Source organism: Anomaloglossus baeobatrachus, chromosome 5 (genome assembly GCF_048569485.1).
Source record: "Anomaloglossus baeobatrachus isolate aAnoBae1 chromosome 5, aAnoBae1.hap1, whole genome shotgun sequence".
Lineage (NCBI taxonomy): Eukaryota > Metazoa > Chordata > Amphibia > Anura > Aromobatidae > Anomaloglossus > Anomaloglossus baeobatrachus.
The window spans coordinates 371,866,512-371,883,777 of record NC_134357.1 but is presented as its reverse complement, the minus strand read 5'-3'; the positions used below and the strand labels follow the sequence as shown (position 1 = coordinate 371,883,777).

The following is a 17,266-nucleotide window of genomic DNA, read 5'->3' as shown; positions in this document are numbered from 1 at the left end:
GGACAGCTTGCGCAGTACCCTGTGAGACCTGATAGTCCAGGGGCGTCACACATGCGTAGGCAGAGATCTCAGCACTGTTCAACATTGAGAGTCCCATTTTTTTGGGAGAACAACAAACTGGAATGACAGCAGAAGATGCACAGAGGCGGACCTCTGCACTGATGGAAGAGTAGAAGAATGGCGCGTAGTGAGCCATTGCATGTCACATACTAATGTCTACTCTACACAAACCATTAGAAGATATCTGCATGACATGGGCTATGAGACAAAAGTCCTTTTACAGATGTTCTATAGAAATATGGCACATGACAAGAGAAGCCAATTGTCACAGGTGTGTCACGTGTGACCAACAGTACTTCCCCATATGTAGTGTTACACCAATGGTGCTCAGTGGGTAATTGTGGAAATATTGGATCCGGTAACCACATGTTAAAAATAGTCCAGCAAAAAAATGTGATATTCACCCTCATGTATCCCCTGCAGATCTCATTCAGAATGGTTGAATATGCGCACTCAATCAGTGGCCACAGCTTTAGCATTAAAAGAACTAAGTATTGACCAAAGGGGGACACAGGAACATTGGATTGGTGAGAGTATTACTTATAGAAGTTTTTTGACCAGTTTTAAAAATAATTTTCATCCTGTGGAAACCTCATTTGCAAGATAATAATAATCTTTATTTCTATGGCGCCAACATATTCCGCAGCGCTTTACAATTCAGGAGGATCATATGCAAGCAAATAACAGTAATAACAGTTATAGAAAATACAATATTTAGAGGGAAAAAAAGACAACCCTGCTCATGAGAGCTTACAATCTACAATGAGATGGGGGGGCAAGGTACAAGTGCTTATTTACAATGACGATCCAGCCATCTCATGGGGGATAGATAATGGCTTCCTGGACCAGTTGGCCAGAACCTTGAGATGCATTTGGGTGCCATGGAATTTGACGTAGGGTTATGTCCTGAGACGTTGTGGAGGGATTATGTGGATTTAGTTCGGCTAGGAAGTGTGATAGGCTGCCCTAAAAATATGCGTTTTTAGGGTGCGTCTGAAGCTGAGTAAGTTGTGATTCGTCCTTTCTTCTTGGGGTAGAGCGTTCCAGAGGATTGGTGCAGCTCGGAAGAAGTCTTGGATTCGGGAGTGGGAGGTTCGAATTAGTGAGTGGGAGGTTCGAATTAGTGATTAGTTATGGTTATTAAATCTAGTTGTGCGGAGTGGGTTCCCATGTCTCACCATTCCACACTTAACGTCAATTGTTTTTTTTATCCACAAAAAAATGCTGAAAAGCTTCTTGTGTAACCTTGGCCTTTAGGTAGAACATTTCTCTTCATTACCAGTCTGTTAGAGCTACATGGTTTCACATCTTAGAACTAATATGGATAAAAGAACTCATTGCTGTATCTTATATCTATGTGTGATATATGTAGAATAGAGGCGTCAGGGTTACACAGCCCAGGTATGATTGAGGACTGTTCCCCATGTGGGCTGGCTGCGGTGAAATGTTCGGATGTGGTATTTAAACCTGGAAAGCAGGCATTTGTCAGTGGAATAATTCATATCCATCTGCTGCTCAGAAAGGACTGGAGACAGAAAGTGAGGAGGCAGCAGGACAGATGTCAGTGGGGGATGTCTTGGATAAGGATTAACTCGGATAATGTATAACTGCAATTATTAGAGTGATTCCACCAGCTTCAAAACATCTGTTATTGCTGGCCGCACCATCTGAACGGGTTTCTCTATTGATACATTTTGCACACAATGAATGTGTACGCTCTCCCACATCATGGTGTCTTTTCATGGTCCAGATAGAGGAGAAGATATTGCCTGGTGGGTCCAGGCTTCAATACAAAAGGAGCAAACCAAGGTAATATGATACACAGCTGTATGATTCAATGGTGGCTTTGTAGATACAGATGGAGTCTTATGTTTTAGGATAAGGCTAGTTTCACACTTGCGTTGGACGGGATCCGTAGCATTGCGTTGTGTGACGGATGCAACGGATGCGTTGCATATAGTGGCACAACGGATGCTACGGATCGTACAAAATAACGCAATCCGTTATAGGTTTTTTTCTTGACTTTACACATCTGAGCATGCGCAGTTGTGTAAAGACGGATGCGTTAACGGAATCCGTCAAATGACGGATTCTAACGGAATCCGCCACCATAGGCGTCCATTATAAAAACAACGGACGCCGACGGAATCCTGCAGGTTGCGTTTTTTTGACACTCCGCCAAGTGCAGAAAAACGCTACATGCAGCGTTCCATCCGCCCGACGGTCACTGACGGTCAGCGTCAAAACAACTGATGCGCCGCGGGGCGGATGCAATGCAAGACCATCCGTTGCTATCCGTAGCTAATAGAAGTCTATGAGGAATATAACGGTTTCCTGCAACGGTTACCGTAATTCCTCAAGGCTGCGGATAGCAACGGAAGCCGTCAAACGCAAGTGTGAAAGTAGCCTTACCTGTTTTTTTAAAGTAGAACTGACCTTTTACACAAAACTTTTATAAAAGCATGGCTTTTTTCCCAGTCTTATATGTCCATGAACTGCCCTGATTAGCATGCTCTGCATTGTAATTTGTAATCAATTCCTTTTAAGTGACTGCTTTATTTTCATCAGCATTCTGCCAGCACTATTGGTACTGGATAGAACTTTCTTTCTCTGATTTCTAGTTTGTAAAATGCCTGCCTTTGACCAATGGCATGCAGGATGTGAAATTTAAACCTTAGATAAAAAAAATGAGCAAATACCCTGCAGTAGTAAATAAATAGTAATAATACATGCAAATAGCATAGGGTCCTTAGTTGACATTATTTTGATCAAAAACATTTAAAAGACATCCAGCACGACAAGGTGTACCCAATCAGGATGGTCCTGTCTTTGATATTTCAGCTAAGTGGCAGTAGGCCTCTATAGATGGGGCAGAGCAGGACCCAGAAATAACTGTTTTGCACCTGCCCGTGGAAAGCTATATGGCTTTCTTTTAGACCTAAGACACACGGCGTGAATCGGAGCAAGTGGGATGCGATAAAACATCGCATTCCACTCGGACCAATATTAACCTATGTGCCAGAACCCATGAGCTATTATTTTCTCAGCCCCAATCGGACCGGGAAAACAATCGCAGCATGCTGCGACTGTAATGCAATTAAGGTTTCTCTCGCAGCCATTCAAGTCAATGGGACGAGAGAAAATTCGCACTGCACTCACGGTACACCGGTGTTCTGTGATTGCACGGCGAGAATGGCAATAGCCGGCTACGGAGGAGAGAGGGAGATAAATCCCTTCCCTCCGCAGAGCTGGCCCTTCTCTCCTCAGAGCCAGCCCTCCCCTCCTGAGTGCCGGCCCACCCCCTCGCAGCTGTAGTCCGATCGCATGATCGGACCTCAGTCGCAGTGACACTCGCATGACACTCGGCTCCCGCTGTGCTGGCAGCATGAGCCGAGTGTCATGCGAGGATTGCAGTAGTGACCCGTGTGGCCCCGGCCATAGCCTGTATATACAGTAGTTTAACAGACAGGAGAGCTAGAGCAGAGACAGACTAGTCCCACATCCTGTAATGCATCTCAGTGTCTCTGCTGATAGGGACGGATTACACTCAACAACAGGCAATGGACAATGAGTTAGAAAGAAGGGAGAAACAAAGTGACCAGGATTTTGGAGTGATTTTTCAAATTTCAAATTTTTCAAATTTGATTATTCATGAAATGAAATCAAATTGTTAGAAAGTACAGTGACCATTTTAGTGTATTTTACATTCTAGATCCAAAAATGTGTGATTACAAAGGCAACTCATCTGTGTTACACGGGTGGGTGCCACAGCATCGGCTCAACCTGGAGGGGTGTAACTAAGTGACTACCTTGTCTTCACTAGCGCCTCTGATGGTGAAGTTAGGCTTGTGCTGGAAAGTAGCCACCAGGTGCTACTCCAGGGAATATCACAGCACTGTGGCAGCTCACCCCATGGGTCGAAAATACAGGGACAAGCTGAGGTGCAGACTGGATGGCTGGTTCAGGCAGTACAGCAGGTACAGGAAGGAGCGTGCATGCCCTAAGTGCTCTCGGGAGACCTGTGTGACATGCGCAGGCCCCAGGAGCCAGCAGGGGAACACATGGACAGTCATGGAGAGGCAGGGGAGCACGCAGTCCGGCCGCGGCAGTGCCGGTGAGTACCTTGGCATCACTGCTGAAGAGGGGAGGCAGAACGGTGCAGGGACACCAGCGTTACAATCTGCTAGTGGTTTCCTAAGTTTCTAAGTCGGGGCTTAGTCTATGCCCAATATAAAGCTTTAGATATTCTATATGGGAAAGCATTATCTATAAATTGCACGAGTACCTTCTGGTCATATTCACTTTGAGAAATACCATAATAAATACATCATTTATTAGTAAAGATGAGAAAACTCACACTCCGAGTGTTTTCAGTTTCCAATTTGCTGAGCATTGTGATATATTGGACAAATCAATCTATGGATTATTTGCAGTTTGTATGGTGTATAACATATAGTACAAGTAACTTGGAGTGTGTGTAACATGAAACATTATATATATATATATATATATATATATATATATATATATATATTGTGAATATATATATATATATATATATATATATATATATATATATATATACTGGCTGTAGTGCCCGGGATAGTAACTGTCTCTCTGTCTCTCTCCCAGTCTCTGTCTGTGTGTCGCTGTCGTCTGTCTCGCTGTCTGTCTCTTTCCTTGTCTGTCTTTTTCTATCTCTCTGTATTTGCATCAGTCTATCTGTCTCAATCTCTGTATCTGTCTGTCTCTCTGTCTCTGTCTCTTTGCCTGTCTGTCTCTTTGCCTGTCTGTCTTTTTGCCGGGCTGTCTCTTTGCCCGGCTGTCTCTTTGCCCAGCTGTCTGTTTCTAGGTCTGTCTCTTTCCTGGTCTGTCTCTTTCCAGGTCTGTCTCTTTCCAGGTCTGTCTCTTTCCAGGTCTGTCTCTTTGCCGGGCTGTCTCTTTACGGGGCTGTCTCTTTGCCGGGCTGTCTCTTTACGGGGCTGTCTCTTTGCCGGGCTGTCTCTTTGCCGGGCTGTTTCTTTGCCGGGCTGTCTCTTTGCCTGGCTGTCTTTTTGCCCGGCTGTCTTTTTGCCCGGCTGTCTTTTTGCTCGGTTGTCTCTTTGCCCAGCTGTCTCTTTGCCCGGCTATCTCTTTGCCCGGCTGTCTGTTTCTAGGTCTGTCTCTTTCTCGCTCTGTCTCTTTCTCGCTCTGTCTCTTTCTCGCTCTGTCTCTTTCCCACTTTCTCTTTTTCCAGGTCTGTCTTTTTCCAGGGCTGTCTCTTTCCAGGGCTGTCTCTTTCCAGGGCTGTCTCTTTGCCCGGTTATCTCATTGCCCGGCTGTCTGTTTCTAGGTCTGTCTCTTTCCCGGTCTGTCTCTTTCTCAGTCTGTCTCTTTCTCGCTCTGTCTCTTTCTCGCTCTGTCTCTTTCTCGCTCTGTCTCTTTCTCGCTCTGTCTCTTTCTCGCTCTGTCTCTTTCCCGCTCTGTCTTTTTCCAGGGCTGTCTCTTTCCAGGGCTGTCTCTTTGCCGGGCTGTCTCTTTGCCGGGCTGTCTCTTTGCCGGGCTGTCTCTTTGCCAGTCTGTCTCTTTCTAAGGCTGTCTCTTTCCAGGCCTGTCTCTTTCCAGGGCTGTCTCTTTCCAGGTCTGTCTCTTTGCCCGGCTGTCTGTTTCTTTCCCGCTCTGTCTCTTTCCCGCTCTGTCTCTTTCCAGGTCTGTCTCTTTCCAGGTCTGTCTCTTTCCAGGTCTGTCTCTATCCAGGGCTGTCTCTTTCCAGGGCTGTCTCTTTCCCGCTCTGTGTCTTTCCCGCTCTGTCTCTTTCCCGCTCTGTCTCATTCCAGGTCTGTCTCTTTCTAGGGCTGTCTCTTTCCAGGGCTGTCTCTTTCCCACTCTGTGTCTTTCCCGCTCTGTCTCTTTCTCGCTCTGTCTCATTCCAGGTCTGTCTCTTTCCAGGTCTGTCTCTTTGCCCATCTGTCTCTTTGCCCATCTGTCTCTTTGCCCATCTGTCTCTTTGCCCATCTGTCTCTTTCCCGGTCTGTCTCTTTCCCGGTCTGTCTCTTTCCAGATCTGTCTCTTTCCAGGTCTGTCTCTTACCAAGGCTGTCTCTTTCCAAGGCTGTCTCTTTGCCGGGCTGTCTCTTTCTAGGTCTGTCTCTTTCAAGGGCTGTATCTTTCTAGGTCTGTCTCATTGCCCATCTGTCTCTTTGCCCGTCTGTCTCTTTCCAGGGCTGCCTCTTTCCAGGGCTGTCTGTTTGCCCGTTTGTCTGTTTTCCCGTCTGTCTCTTTTGACGTCTGTCTCTTTGCCTGGCTGTCTCTTTCCAGGGCTGTCTCCTTCTCCGGCTGTCTCTTTGCCCGTCTGTCTCTTTCCCAGTCTGTCTCTCTCTGTCTGTCTCTCTCTGTCTGTCTGTCTTTTTCTGTCTCTCTCTATCCGTCTATCCTATCTTATACTAACAGTTTATTTTGTTCCTATAGCAACCACTGACAGTTGCTATTTATAGCCTATAGCTCCCAGCTCCATTCAGTTTAATGGCTGCAGGATTTTTGTAGTGTAATTGGAAAGCACAGGGTTAAATTTCCCCGCCCAAACATAGTCTATGACGTTCCCTGAGTCACATGAGGCATCTATATATATATATATATATATATATATATATATATATATATATATATATATATATATATATATATACACACACACACGCACACTGTATATAAACCAAAAGTTTGGACACACCTTCTCATTCAGAGAGTTTTCTTTATTTTCATGACTCTAAAAATTGTAGATTCCCATTGAAGGCATCAAAACTATGAATTAACACATGTGGAATGAAATACTTAAAAAAGTGTGAAAAAACTGAAAATATATCTTATATTATAGGTTCTTCAAAGTAGCCACCTTTTGCTTTGATTACAGCTTTGCACACTCTTGGCATTCTCTTGATGAGCTTCAAGAGGTAGTCACCGGAAATGGTCTTCCAACAGTCTTGAAGGAGTTCCCAGAGATGCTTAGCACTTGTTAGCCCTTTTGCCTTCACTCTGCGGTCCAGATCACCCCAAACCATTTTGATTGGGTTCAGGTCTGGTGACTGTGGAGGCCATCTGGCGTAGCACCCCATCACTCTCCTTCTTAGTCAAATAGCCCTTACACAGCCTGGAGGTGTGTTTGGGGTCATTGTCCTGTTGAAAAATAAATGATGGTCCAACTAAGCGCAAACCGGATGGAATAGCATGCCGCTGCAAGATGCTGTGGTAGCCATGCTGGTTCTGTATGCCTTCAATTTTGAATAAATCCCCAACAGTGTCACCAGCAAAGCAACCCCACGCCATCACACATCCTCCTCCATGCTTCACAGTGGAAACCAGGCATGTAGAGTCCATCTGTTCCCCTTTTCTGCGTCGCACGAAGACACGATGGTTGGATCCAAAGATCTTAAATTTGGACTCATCAGACCAAAGCACAGATTTCCACTGCTCTAATGTCCATTCCTTGTGTTCTTTAGCCCAAACAAGTCTCTTCTGCTTGTTGCCTGTCCTTAGCAGTGGTTTCCTAGCAGCTATTTTACCATGAAGGCCTGCTGCACAAAGTCTCCTTTCAGTTGTTCTAGAGATGTGTCTGCTGCTAGAACTCTGTGTGGCATTGACCTGGTCTCTAATCTGAGCTGCTGTTAACCTGCGATTTCTAAGGCTGGTGACTCGGATAAACTTATCCTCCACAGCAGAGGTAATTCTTGGTCTTCCTTTCATGGGGCGGTCCTCATGTGAGTCAGTTTCTTTGTAGCGTTTGATGGTTTTTGCCACTGCACTTGGGGACACTTTCAAAGTTTTCCCAATTTTTCGGACTGACTGACCTTCAGTTCTTGAAGTAATGATGGCCACTTGATTTTCTTTACTTAGCTGCTTTTTTCTTGCCATAATACAGATTCTAACAGTCTATTCAGTAGGACTGTCATCTGTGTATCCACCAGACTACTGCACAACACAACTGATGGTCCCAGCCCCATTTAAAAGGCAAGAAATCCCACTTATTAAACCTGACAGGGCACACCTGTGAAGTGAAAAGCATTTCCGGTGACTACCTCTTGAAGCTCATCAAGAGAATGCAAAGAGTGTGCAAAGCAGTAATCAAAGCAAAAGGTGGCTAGTTTGAAGAACCTAGAATCTAAGACATATTTTCAGGTGTTTCACACTGTTTTGTTAAGTATTTCATTCCACATGCCTTCAATGTGAATCTACAATTTTCAGAGTCATGAAAATAAAGAAAACTCTTTGAATGAGAAGGTGTGACCAAACATTTGGTCTGTACTGTATATATATATATATATATATATATAGATATATATATATATATATATACATAGGAGAGGATAAGTATGAATACCCCCCGGATATTATCTGATCCTCAGCTGCTGTCACTCAAGAAGCTGCTGTTTTTTAAACTTTACTTTCTTGGATTTCAAAACCTATACATCCGAGCTGACCACTGCAGGTATGTATAGAATCAGCCTGATAGTGCCAGTATAGCACTGGCTGTAGCTTAGATACGAAAATCCTGGTGATTGGTTCCTTTTAATGATAGTACATCCTGACCAGTGAAGACGATGGTGGTTATATTAGGCTGTAGCACATATTGGAGCAGTTGTGTTACCATTTATAAATAATAAGCCTGTTCTTATCAGGACTGAATTTTCCATAATTTTGTGTGCTTAGACGCCCTCACTTTGTGCCTGTCCTTATAAACAACATTTATTTTTTCTTCATTTCAGAATGGTGCTACAATGACCTGGTTTCCCCCTTGTATTTTACTTCGTTTGATGCTTCTTCAAGATACTCTATTTGGTATACAGCTAACTTTGCACGTCTTTATGGTAAGTTGCTGAATTTGCTTAGATCATAAACTGAGCGTCCTACCGATGTAAATTGTATGTAATACCTGGAAATTTATATCTGAAATTCTTATTGAGGATTATAATTCCTTAAAGGGGTTATCCGTTCACAAGATATTGGTGACACTCAGCACCTCCACCGATCAGCTGTTAGTAGCTCTGGTAATGGCTGGGTGTAAACATTGAAGAGAGCTGCACTCTGCAGCAAGAAGAAATCTGTAGCATCTGCTACTGAGTGCTGCAGAACAGCTCAGATTGAAGAAGTGACACTACATGTTGGGTTATGCTGCACGGTGCGGCTTCGTTCAATGTTTTCATTCAGACGCAGCTACACCTGCAAGTAGCTGATTATGGGTGTGCCATCCCAGCGATCTGATATTAATGGGGTTTTCCACTACTTTTTCACTCCCATGCCATATATCATAGCTCTTCAAAACAATACTTTGTGTAATATACTGGTATTAGATGTAACGCTTCTATGAGCACATCTCCTCAGGAATCACATAGTACTGGATTCTTATACAGATTCTTCTTCCTGCTCTGATACTTCCTTTTCTGGCACAGAAATCAGACCAAATGAAAGCAAGTTGTCACTGGGCTCCTGATGGTGGTTGTAGACATTTTAGAGTGAATCACAATTAGGGCTCATGTCCACTTGCGATTTTCATGTGCCAGTGTGATCCGATAAAAAATCGGATTGCACTCGCACCAGTGTTAATGTATAGGGCAGTGTCCTCTTTTTTTTTTTTTACGGCACGAATCGTGCTGTCGGTGTAATTGCAGCATGCTGTGTTTTCCAGCGAGTCTGAGCTCATGCACCCCCATACAAGCCTACGGGAGTGTGTGAAATATCGCACTGCACATGCATGTTATGTGGCTGCAGTGCGGTGCACGCAGAAACAGACAGTGGAGAAGATGGGGAGAAAGTGCTCCCTCCATCTTCTCCGTACCTGTGATGCGATCGCAAGATCGCACCACAGTCACATGACCCTCAGCTGACACCCGCAGCACAGGGTCATTAGCATATCGCTTCCGATGCTCTCGCATCGGAAGCGATACTCAAGTGGATGTGAGCCCTTAGTCTGCCTCACAAGCTGACAGTTTCATTCAGCAGTAACAGCAGAGGCCAAAATCTGTGCTTTTGAATTGCAGATTGCAGTACTTCACTAGCAAAGGGTTTAGGTAACCCAATCACAGACATGGACAGATGAAAGTGCCAAAATGTGCATAACAAGCACTGTGACAAGAATGTACTGGTCATCTGGCAATTACCAGATGGGCTGGTACCTACCCTGGGCTGCTCAGACACTTAGTAACTCCCAATATCTCCAGCAGCAAAGGGTGCACAGGCCACTGCAGTGCATTATGGATTTTCTAGTAACAGAGCACAGTTAGCCTGGGGAGAGGATTGGATGTATGTAAACATCAGAGCTGTGACACTAACTGATGCTATCTGCATGATAAAAGATATATTACTATAATAAGAGTATGGATGCATTTAGTGGCATGTAATAGCATGGTTGATGAGTTAAAAATGAAATGAGTTAGGGTAGTGGATTACTCCTTTTACCCCTTCATGACTTAGGACGTATATATACGTCCTAGGTCGCCTCCGTCCGGTTACCACGGGCTTCTGTGGCAAGCCCGCTGTCATTCTCGCACATTCTGCTGAGCTGATCTGACACATGTGTCTAACAGGTGCGGATGCATCTGATGTCCACCCGCGCTTGTTAACCACTTAGATCGCGCTGTCAACTCTGACTCTGTCAAACTCAGCGTGATCTAACGCGCTCTTGCGGGAATCACGCTACTCCCCACCACCATCGACGACCCCATGACACAATCTTCTGAATTTTTTTACCACTTAGATAAAAGTAAAACTATACTGTACATTTTTGGTGTCTACAAACTCATACTGACCTGTGAAATCATAATGCACTTGGAATTTTTTTAACATTTTTTTAGTACACTATATGGTAAAACTAATGGTTTCATTCAAAAATACAACTCATCCTGCAAAAAAAACAAGCCCTCATATGGCTATATTGATGGAAAAATAAAAAAGTTATGGCTCTTGAAAGAAGGGGAGGAGAAAATGAAAATGAAAAATGGAAAATCGCCGAAGATAGGTCATCAATGTCTTGTGATTGGACAACCCCTTTAACTGTTTTTTTTACTGATACTTAGGTTGTTTTTTTTCCTTTGATCTCTATTTACAGGTAGTAGTGGATGGTCTCCTGCCCCTGGGGATAAAAATCCATGGCTTCAAATAGACCTAAAGAGGAAATATAAAATAAAGGGAATTGCCACTCAGGGAACACATAATACTTATTATGATTGGGTTACAAAGTACATCCTGCTTTTTGGTGACCGTCCCGATAGTTGGAAACCGTTCTTCCAGCAAGGCACTAACTGGGTAAGTGTCAGACGCTTGTGCTTAGTAGATATGAATAGGACAGAATAAACTGTGTACATATTACTAGTACATAAAATATACACTGGAGATCAAACTTAGAGAACAATGTATGACCACTTGCTTTTTTCAGAAAGAAGTTTTTTGTAATGGGTGCACCATGCCAATAGAACAGTGTTTTACAAAAGATCCAAAGTTTATCAACATTAAACCTTTATTTTGCCCAAAACGTGATGATCATAATTAGAGAACAGCAATGACTGTAGCACAGAGAAAGATTATTACTACATTTTCTGAAGGTAACAACAGTATCACATCAGCACCTCTGTGGCCACAGGACATCACTAGTCTCTCACACTGCTCTGGTGTGATTTTGGTCCACTCTTCTTCCAGTCTCTTCCGCAGTTCTTTGACTATTGTGGGTTTCTTGGCTATAACTTTGTCACCAAAGATTTTCCAGAGGTTTTCTATTGGGTTTAGATTAGGACTCTAGGGTGGCCTTTTCATTGTTTCAATGTTTTCTGTTTCAAGGAACTACTTTACCTGTTTTGCTGTGTGACAGAGGGCATTGTCCTGACATGAAAACTGCTGGCTGATTGAGTGATAAACGCAAGTACGGAACCACTTGTTGTTGAAGAAGGTTCTGATACACACTATTTAATCTGCCAAGGAGCTGTATGAAAGGTCCAACTCCTGCTGCAGACAACATTCCTAAACCATGACACTTCCTCCACCACCTTTCACTGACTTCTTAAAACATTTTGGTTTCAGTAGTTACCCAGTTTGTCAAGGAACATAATGTTCCCATCAGACCCAAATAAATCAAACTTGCTTTCATCACTAAAATGAACTGTGGACTACTTCTTCTCTCTCCACACAACATGCTGCCCCCCAAAGGTGAGTTTAGCCTTTTGATTCTTTCTGCTAATGAGAAGTTTGGTCACTGCAGAGTGGGCTTTCAGTCCAAATGCGCTTAAACGTTGTGACACTGTATGATGAGATAGATCCTTTGGCGAGCAATTCCAGCTGCAGTGTTGAAATGATTACCCATGGAGATTCTCTACATTATCCTGTCCTCTCTTGCATTTGTCTTTCGAGGGCGACCAGCCTTCTTGGTTGATTTCAAAAAGTTTGTGACGTTGTAAAGATGCAATATTCTCGAAATCACAGACTTGGAACAACCAACTTCTCTTGCTATGGCTGATAGGGTCACCCATCTGGACAACCTGATGCTGGAGGGTTTCAGTCACTTTGAAATGGCACACCATTTTTGCAAATTTAGTGCAAACTGAAAATTTAGGCTGCCAGTTAAATAGGGATTGTCAAAAAAATTAAGAAAATTAGCACCAGATGCCAGATTAACACCAGTAACTTGCACTGTTGTCTAATTTTGATCAGTGTTCTTTTTCATTTATCTTATTTACATCGTTATTACTGTATGTGTTTTTGAAAAAAATCAATTTATGACCTTAACATTTAGGAAATTGTGTGTTGTTCTCTAATTTTGATCTCCAGTGTACATATATCTACAACTATTACAGCTGGATTATAATCTACACTGTGTATCAATATATCAGACTATGTTTTCGCCATGTGTTCAACACAATAGAATCAATTCACATTTGGCAAATTTGTAATGTATTTTTGCTGCTGATTCCTAACAGAAAATCAGAATTCATATAAAGAACAATATATAGATATATACTGATGGGGCTTCTTAAATCCCATCTAAATGTAGCAAGAAAAAAAATCAATCAGTTATTTTCAAATGTGCAGCATGTCAATTTTGTTGCTTGTTTGCGTCCTATGGATTTTTACTGCTGACATCAGTCTTTGCAGTGAACCATGGATTTGCATTCCCAGTTTGACCAAGATTAGAAAAAACGATCTTGTCTAGTTAAAATGTACAGGGTAGCGAGTTCCACATAATAGGTGCAGTACGGGAGAAGTCCAGCAAATGGAAATGAGATGCTGTAATGTGGGAGAATGAAAGGTCATTGAGAGCAGAGATGTGTGATGGTGGTGCAGCAGTATGGAGAGTTTTGTAGACTGGAAGTTTTTAATACAATACTACAAGGAGATGAGAAGGCAGAGAAACTATCCTCATTGCAACATTCATGGACTGTACCAGTCCATTGCGTGCCAGATAGTAGTCCAGGTCAGAAATGATTTCAGCCCAGATTGGTGTTGTGAATTACTGACAGGCTATAATGCTTTGGTATGGTGAGAATATGATCAGATCATTGCATTGTGAAATCACGTAATTTTACTTAATAAATAATGAAGTTTTGGGGGTTTTTTTTGTTTTTTTTTAAATCTTTTTAAAATAGTATTTCTATTTTGCCAAATACAAGTTTGGAATCCAGTAACGGTTAAGCTGCAACTCCCAGTAGTTTAGAAAATCAACAATTCGTTCCATTTTCCCCTTCTGAATCGATTTGCATGGATTCCTGGTCCTCGTGACATTATTGAATTGGAGTATGAAGTGAAGCAAATTCTGTGATCCAGGCAGGTCAAGCGCCACCTGCAGTACCTGGTTAATCGGAGCGGTGACGGTTCTGAGGATGACTGCTGGGTCAATTCAGAGGACCTTCATGCTGATCGTCTGATTAGAGAGTTCCATCAGCATCATAGAAGTTTGGGATATCTGAGGATCCAGTAGCCTCTCATACAAGGGGGGTACTGTCATGGCTCCAGTCTGGGGATCGAACCGGTGATATCTGGCTGTTGGTCAGTTTCCCTCTTGGTTGGACCAAAGCCTGTTTTCTGTTCATCCAACTGATGAAGGATCTCTTGTCTTCTTTTCTTATGCTTTGCTTTCCTGTTTCACTTCCATTTAGGTGTGGGCACTTTCACATTTGGATTGCCCAATTACATTTTGGGAGGGGCTATTTATACTTACTACTCACACTACTACTTGTAATCCTGGAAGGACCTACAAATGTTGGAGCAAATTTCCTAAAGGCCACTTTAAGCTGCACATTTTTGAGGACAGCCACACTAACTCCCCCACCCTAAAGACAGGAGCCATGCTGCATCTGCCATTTACTCCTTTTTTTAGCTTACTCACTAGCAACCAGAAGACCCCTTTCAACCTCCTTCCAGACTTTTATCACATGGAAAGAAATTTTTTTCTCCTCTGACACAGAGGAATTCAACCCAGGAAAATTACCAAACACTGGATGAAAATCCCACAACAAATAAAAGACAAGGTTCTGGTAGGCGTGGAAGTATGATTATTTAAAGAAAATTCAGCAAGGGGCAAAAACACCACCTAGTGTTCCTGAATAGATGAAACAAAACACCTCATATATTGCTCTGGCTGTTGCTTGGGAGGCTTCTTCCTGGCTCCTGAATGGCGGACTCGGTTTCCAGAGTATAAACAAAAAGCAAGGGTGTTTGCAGCACTTTCGGTAGATTCCTTCACTCAAAGGATGCAACTCAGGTCCAATGGATCCACTTGGCTTCCATAGTACAACTATAAGTAACGGCCAGCATCCCAGGAGTGTTTTCCAGGTTCTTTATTCCTTCATATACAACGTTTCACCCCAAAAAGGGCTTTGTCAAGCATATACATTTCACCCCTACTACTTGGTTTAAATACAGTGTATCTGCAACACAGCACCAATCAGAGAAAAATCCAACCCCAACTTAGACAACCAATCACCATATCCCATCTCAATACAATTTGTAAACAAACTATCATATATCCAGCAGGGTAATGTGACATGTCAAATTGTGGAACAAATGGGTAATAAAGCATAACTATTGTTCATTCCCTATCCCCTAAGTCCAAAGCAATCGGCAGATCATCTGCTATACATAGGGGAAGTCTCCTTCATGCTGCGTCCTTACCTGCAGCGCCCGTATTGCCACGGTAACCCCCAGCCAATGACACAGCTCCAAGAGGAAGACATGATAAAACATCCAATCAGCGTGTAGGCGCTCCTGCGTATGCGCCGGCGTCTTCCTTCTATACACTGAACACCGATAAGTCCAGAAGGTCCTTACAGGCAAAAATTCCATAGCGATGACATCACAAAATGAATCCTTATGGTTTATCATGGAAAGAAAGTCCATATACAGCAATATATAAAGGGGAACAAAACAGTCAAATGTCCCCCTATATTGCAAAAAAGCTTATGTTATGATAATCTCATATTTCATCATAAATATAATATATTAAAACACATCAATTCATGTAATTAGGGGTAACCACTGTAGATAACCAATCATCACCCTATCCAGGGCCAGATAGAAGTCACCAATTGACCTCCACATTAATACAATAATTAAAGGGATGTGTACAACATAATAAATCACAGAGTTGTAATTAAACAATAAAAAGACATCATGTATGGTCACATAGCCATAATATAATAAAGGGGCATACACCACATATATAGATTACATAAACACCAAATAGGATCATATGACAGTAATATACTAGAACCTATATATAGAACAACAGAAATAAATTGCACAGGATCCTAAACCCATCAGTGACAAAAAAGGGGAATACTCTAATGACCCAAAGAGTACCAACTTCATACCCCATTTTCCACCACAACAGAACATCAATACATCATGGAAATATAAGAGCTGAGGGAAAGGCGTGAAATACTGTACATTACCAACTACCCTGCCACTTTTCAGAGAGTAATTTTATCTAATGGGATGGAAAATACACAATGTAAGATTTATTATGAATAATTTATATATATATATATATATATATATATATATATATATATATATAAAAATATCTAGACACCATTAAAAACCTAATTGAAGATGTAGCCATGTTGACCATAGTTTACATTCAATCCCTCCGTTTGGAGGCAATCTAATTCAAAAATCCAACTAAGCTTCTTCTTTTTCAAAATGCCCAATCTATCTCCTCCCCTCCTAAGAGACGGGACCCCATCAATCACCTCAGTTGGCTAACATTATAGCCTTTTTCTTTAGAGTGTTTAGGTATAGGGAGGTCCACCAATTCCGTCCTAATAGTGCTTTTGTGTTTACTAATACAGGTCTTGATATCCATTGTGGTCTTACCCATGTAAAGCAACTTACACGGGTAGGAGACAACGTACACCACAAAAGAGCTAGTGCAAGTATATCCCCCACCAATGCGGTACAGTTTGTCAGTAAGTGTATGAGAAAACACGGGGCCCTTCACCATGTTCCCACAACAAGCACAACCAAGACAGGGAAAATTCCCTGTCTTCGGTTGACCAAAGGTGGTTTGCACACTTCTTCTTAATGGGCCTACATCAGAGCGCACAAATTCGTCCCTTATATTCCATCCACGTTTATAAGATACTGGGGGGGGGAATTCCTCTACCTTAGGATGTCCACTAGCAGGTAATGGCCACTGTTTTCTAGCAATCGCTACAATTATATTACTCAAAGGGTTAAATGTAAATGCTTGACAAAGTGCTGGAATAAAGAACCTGGAAAACACCCCTGGCATGCTGTCCGTTACTTATACCGGTTTCCAGAGTAGTCATCTCCGAGGATTCAGGGACCAGACACCTCTTATGGCAACTCTGCCCCCAATGGAGCACCTATCCACTGGTTCAGACACAAAGAGTATGGCTTCAGGCCAGAGTGCTACATTGACAGATGACACTGTCAAGGGACTCTGAAGGTGTGGAAACCTGGCACTGATCCACCATAGCATGTTGAACAAAGTTCCCAGCAGATGCAGAATCTAGGTGGTCCGTCTCAGAAAATCGAGTACCTCCATATGATATGGACAGAGTTAACAAGGAGGTAGCCCCTCCTACTATTCCCAGGCAAGGAAGTCCCGGCCTCATGCTACATGCATGGATGAAGTGTTCCACACCTCTGCAGTAGAAACACAGATCCTTGGGTTTACAATGTTCTCAACATTACTTGGACATCTTGATATAGTTCACCTGCATTAATTC

General features: G+C 42.7%; 1 protein-coding gene across 1 annotated transcript in view; it reads left to right on the top strand.

Moving 5' to 3' along the window:
* CNTNAP1 (contactin associated protein 1) overlaps positions 1-17,266 on the top strand; it is a 157,891-nt gene that overhangs the window by 35,355 nt on the left and 105,270 nt on the right. The window contains exons 2-3 of the mRNA XM_075349990.1: positions 8,798-8,899; positions 11,137-11,333. Coding sequence (XP_075206105.1) covers positions 8,798-8,899; positions 11,137-11,333 — 299 coding nt within the window. The remainder of the gene's footprint in view (positions 1-8,797; positions 8,900-11,136; positions 11,334-17,266) is intronic.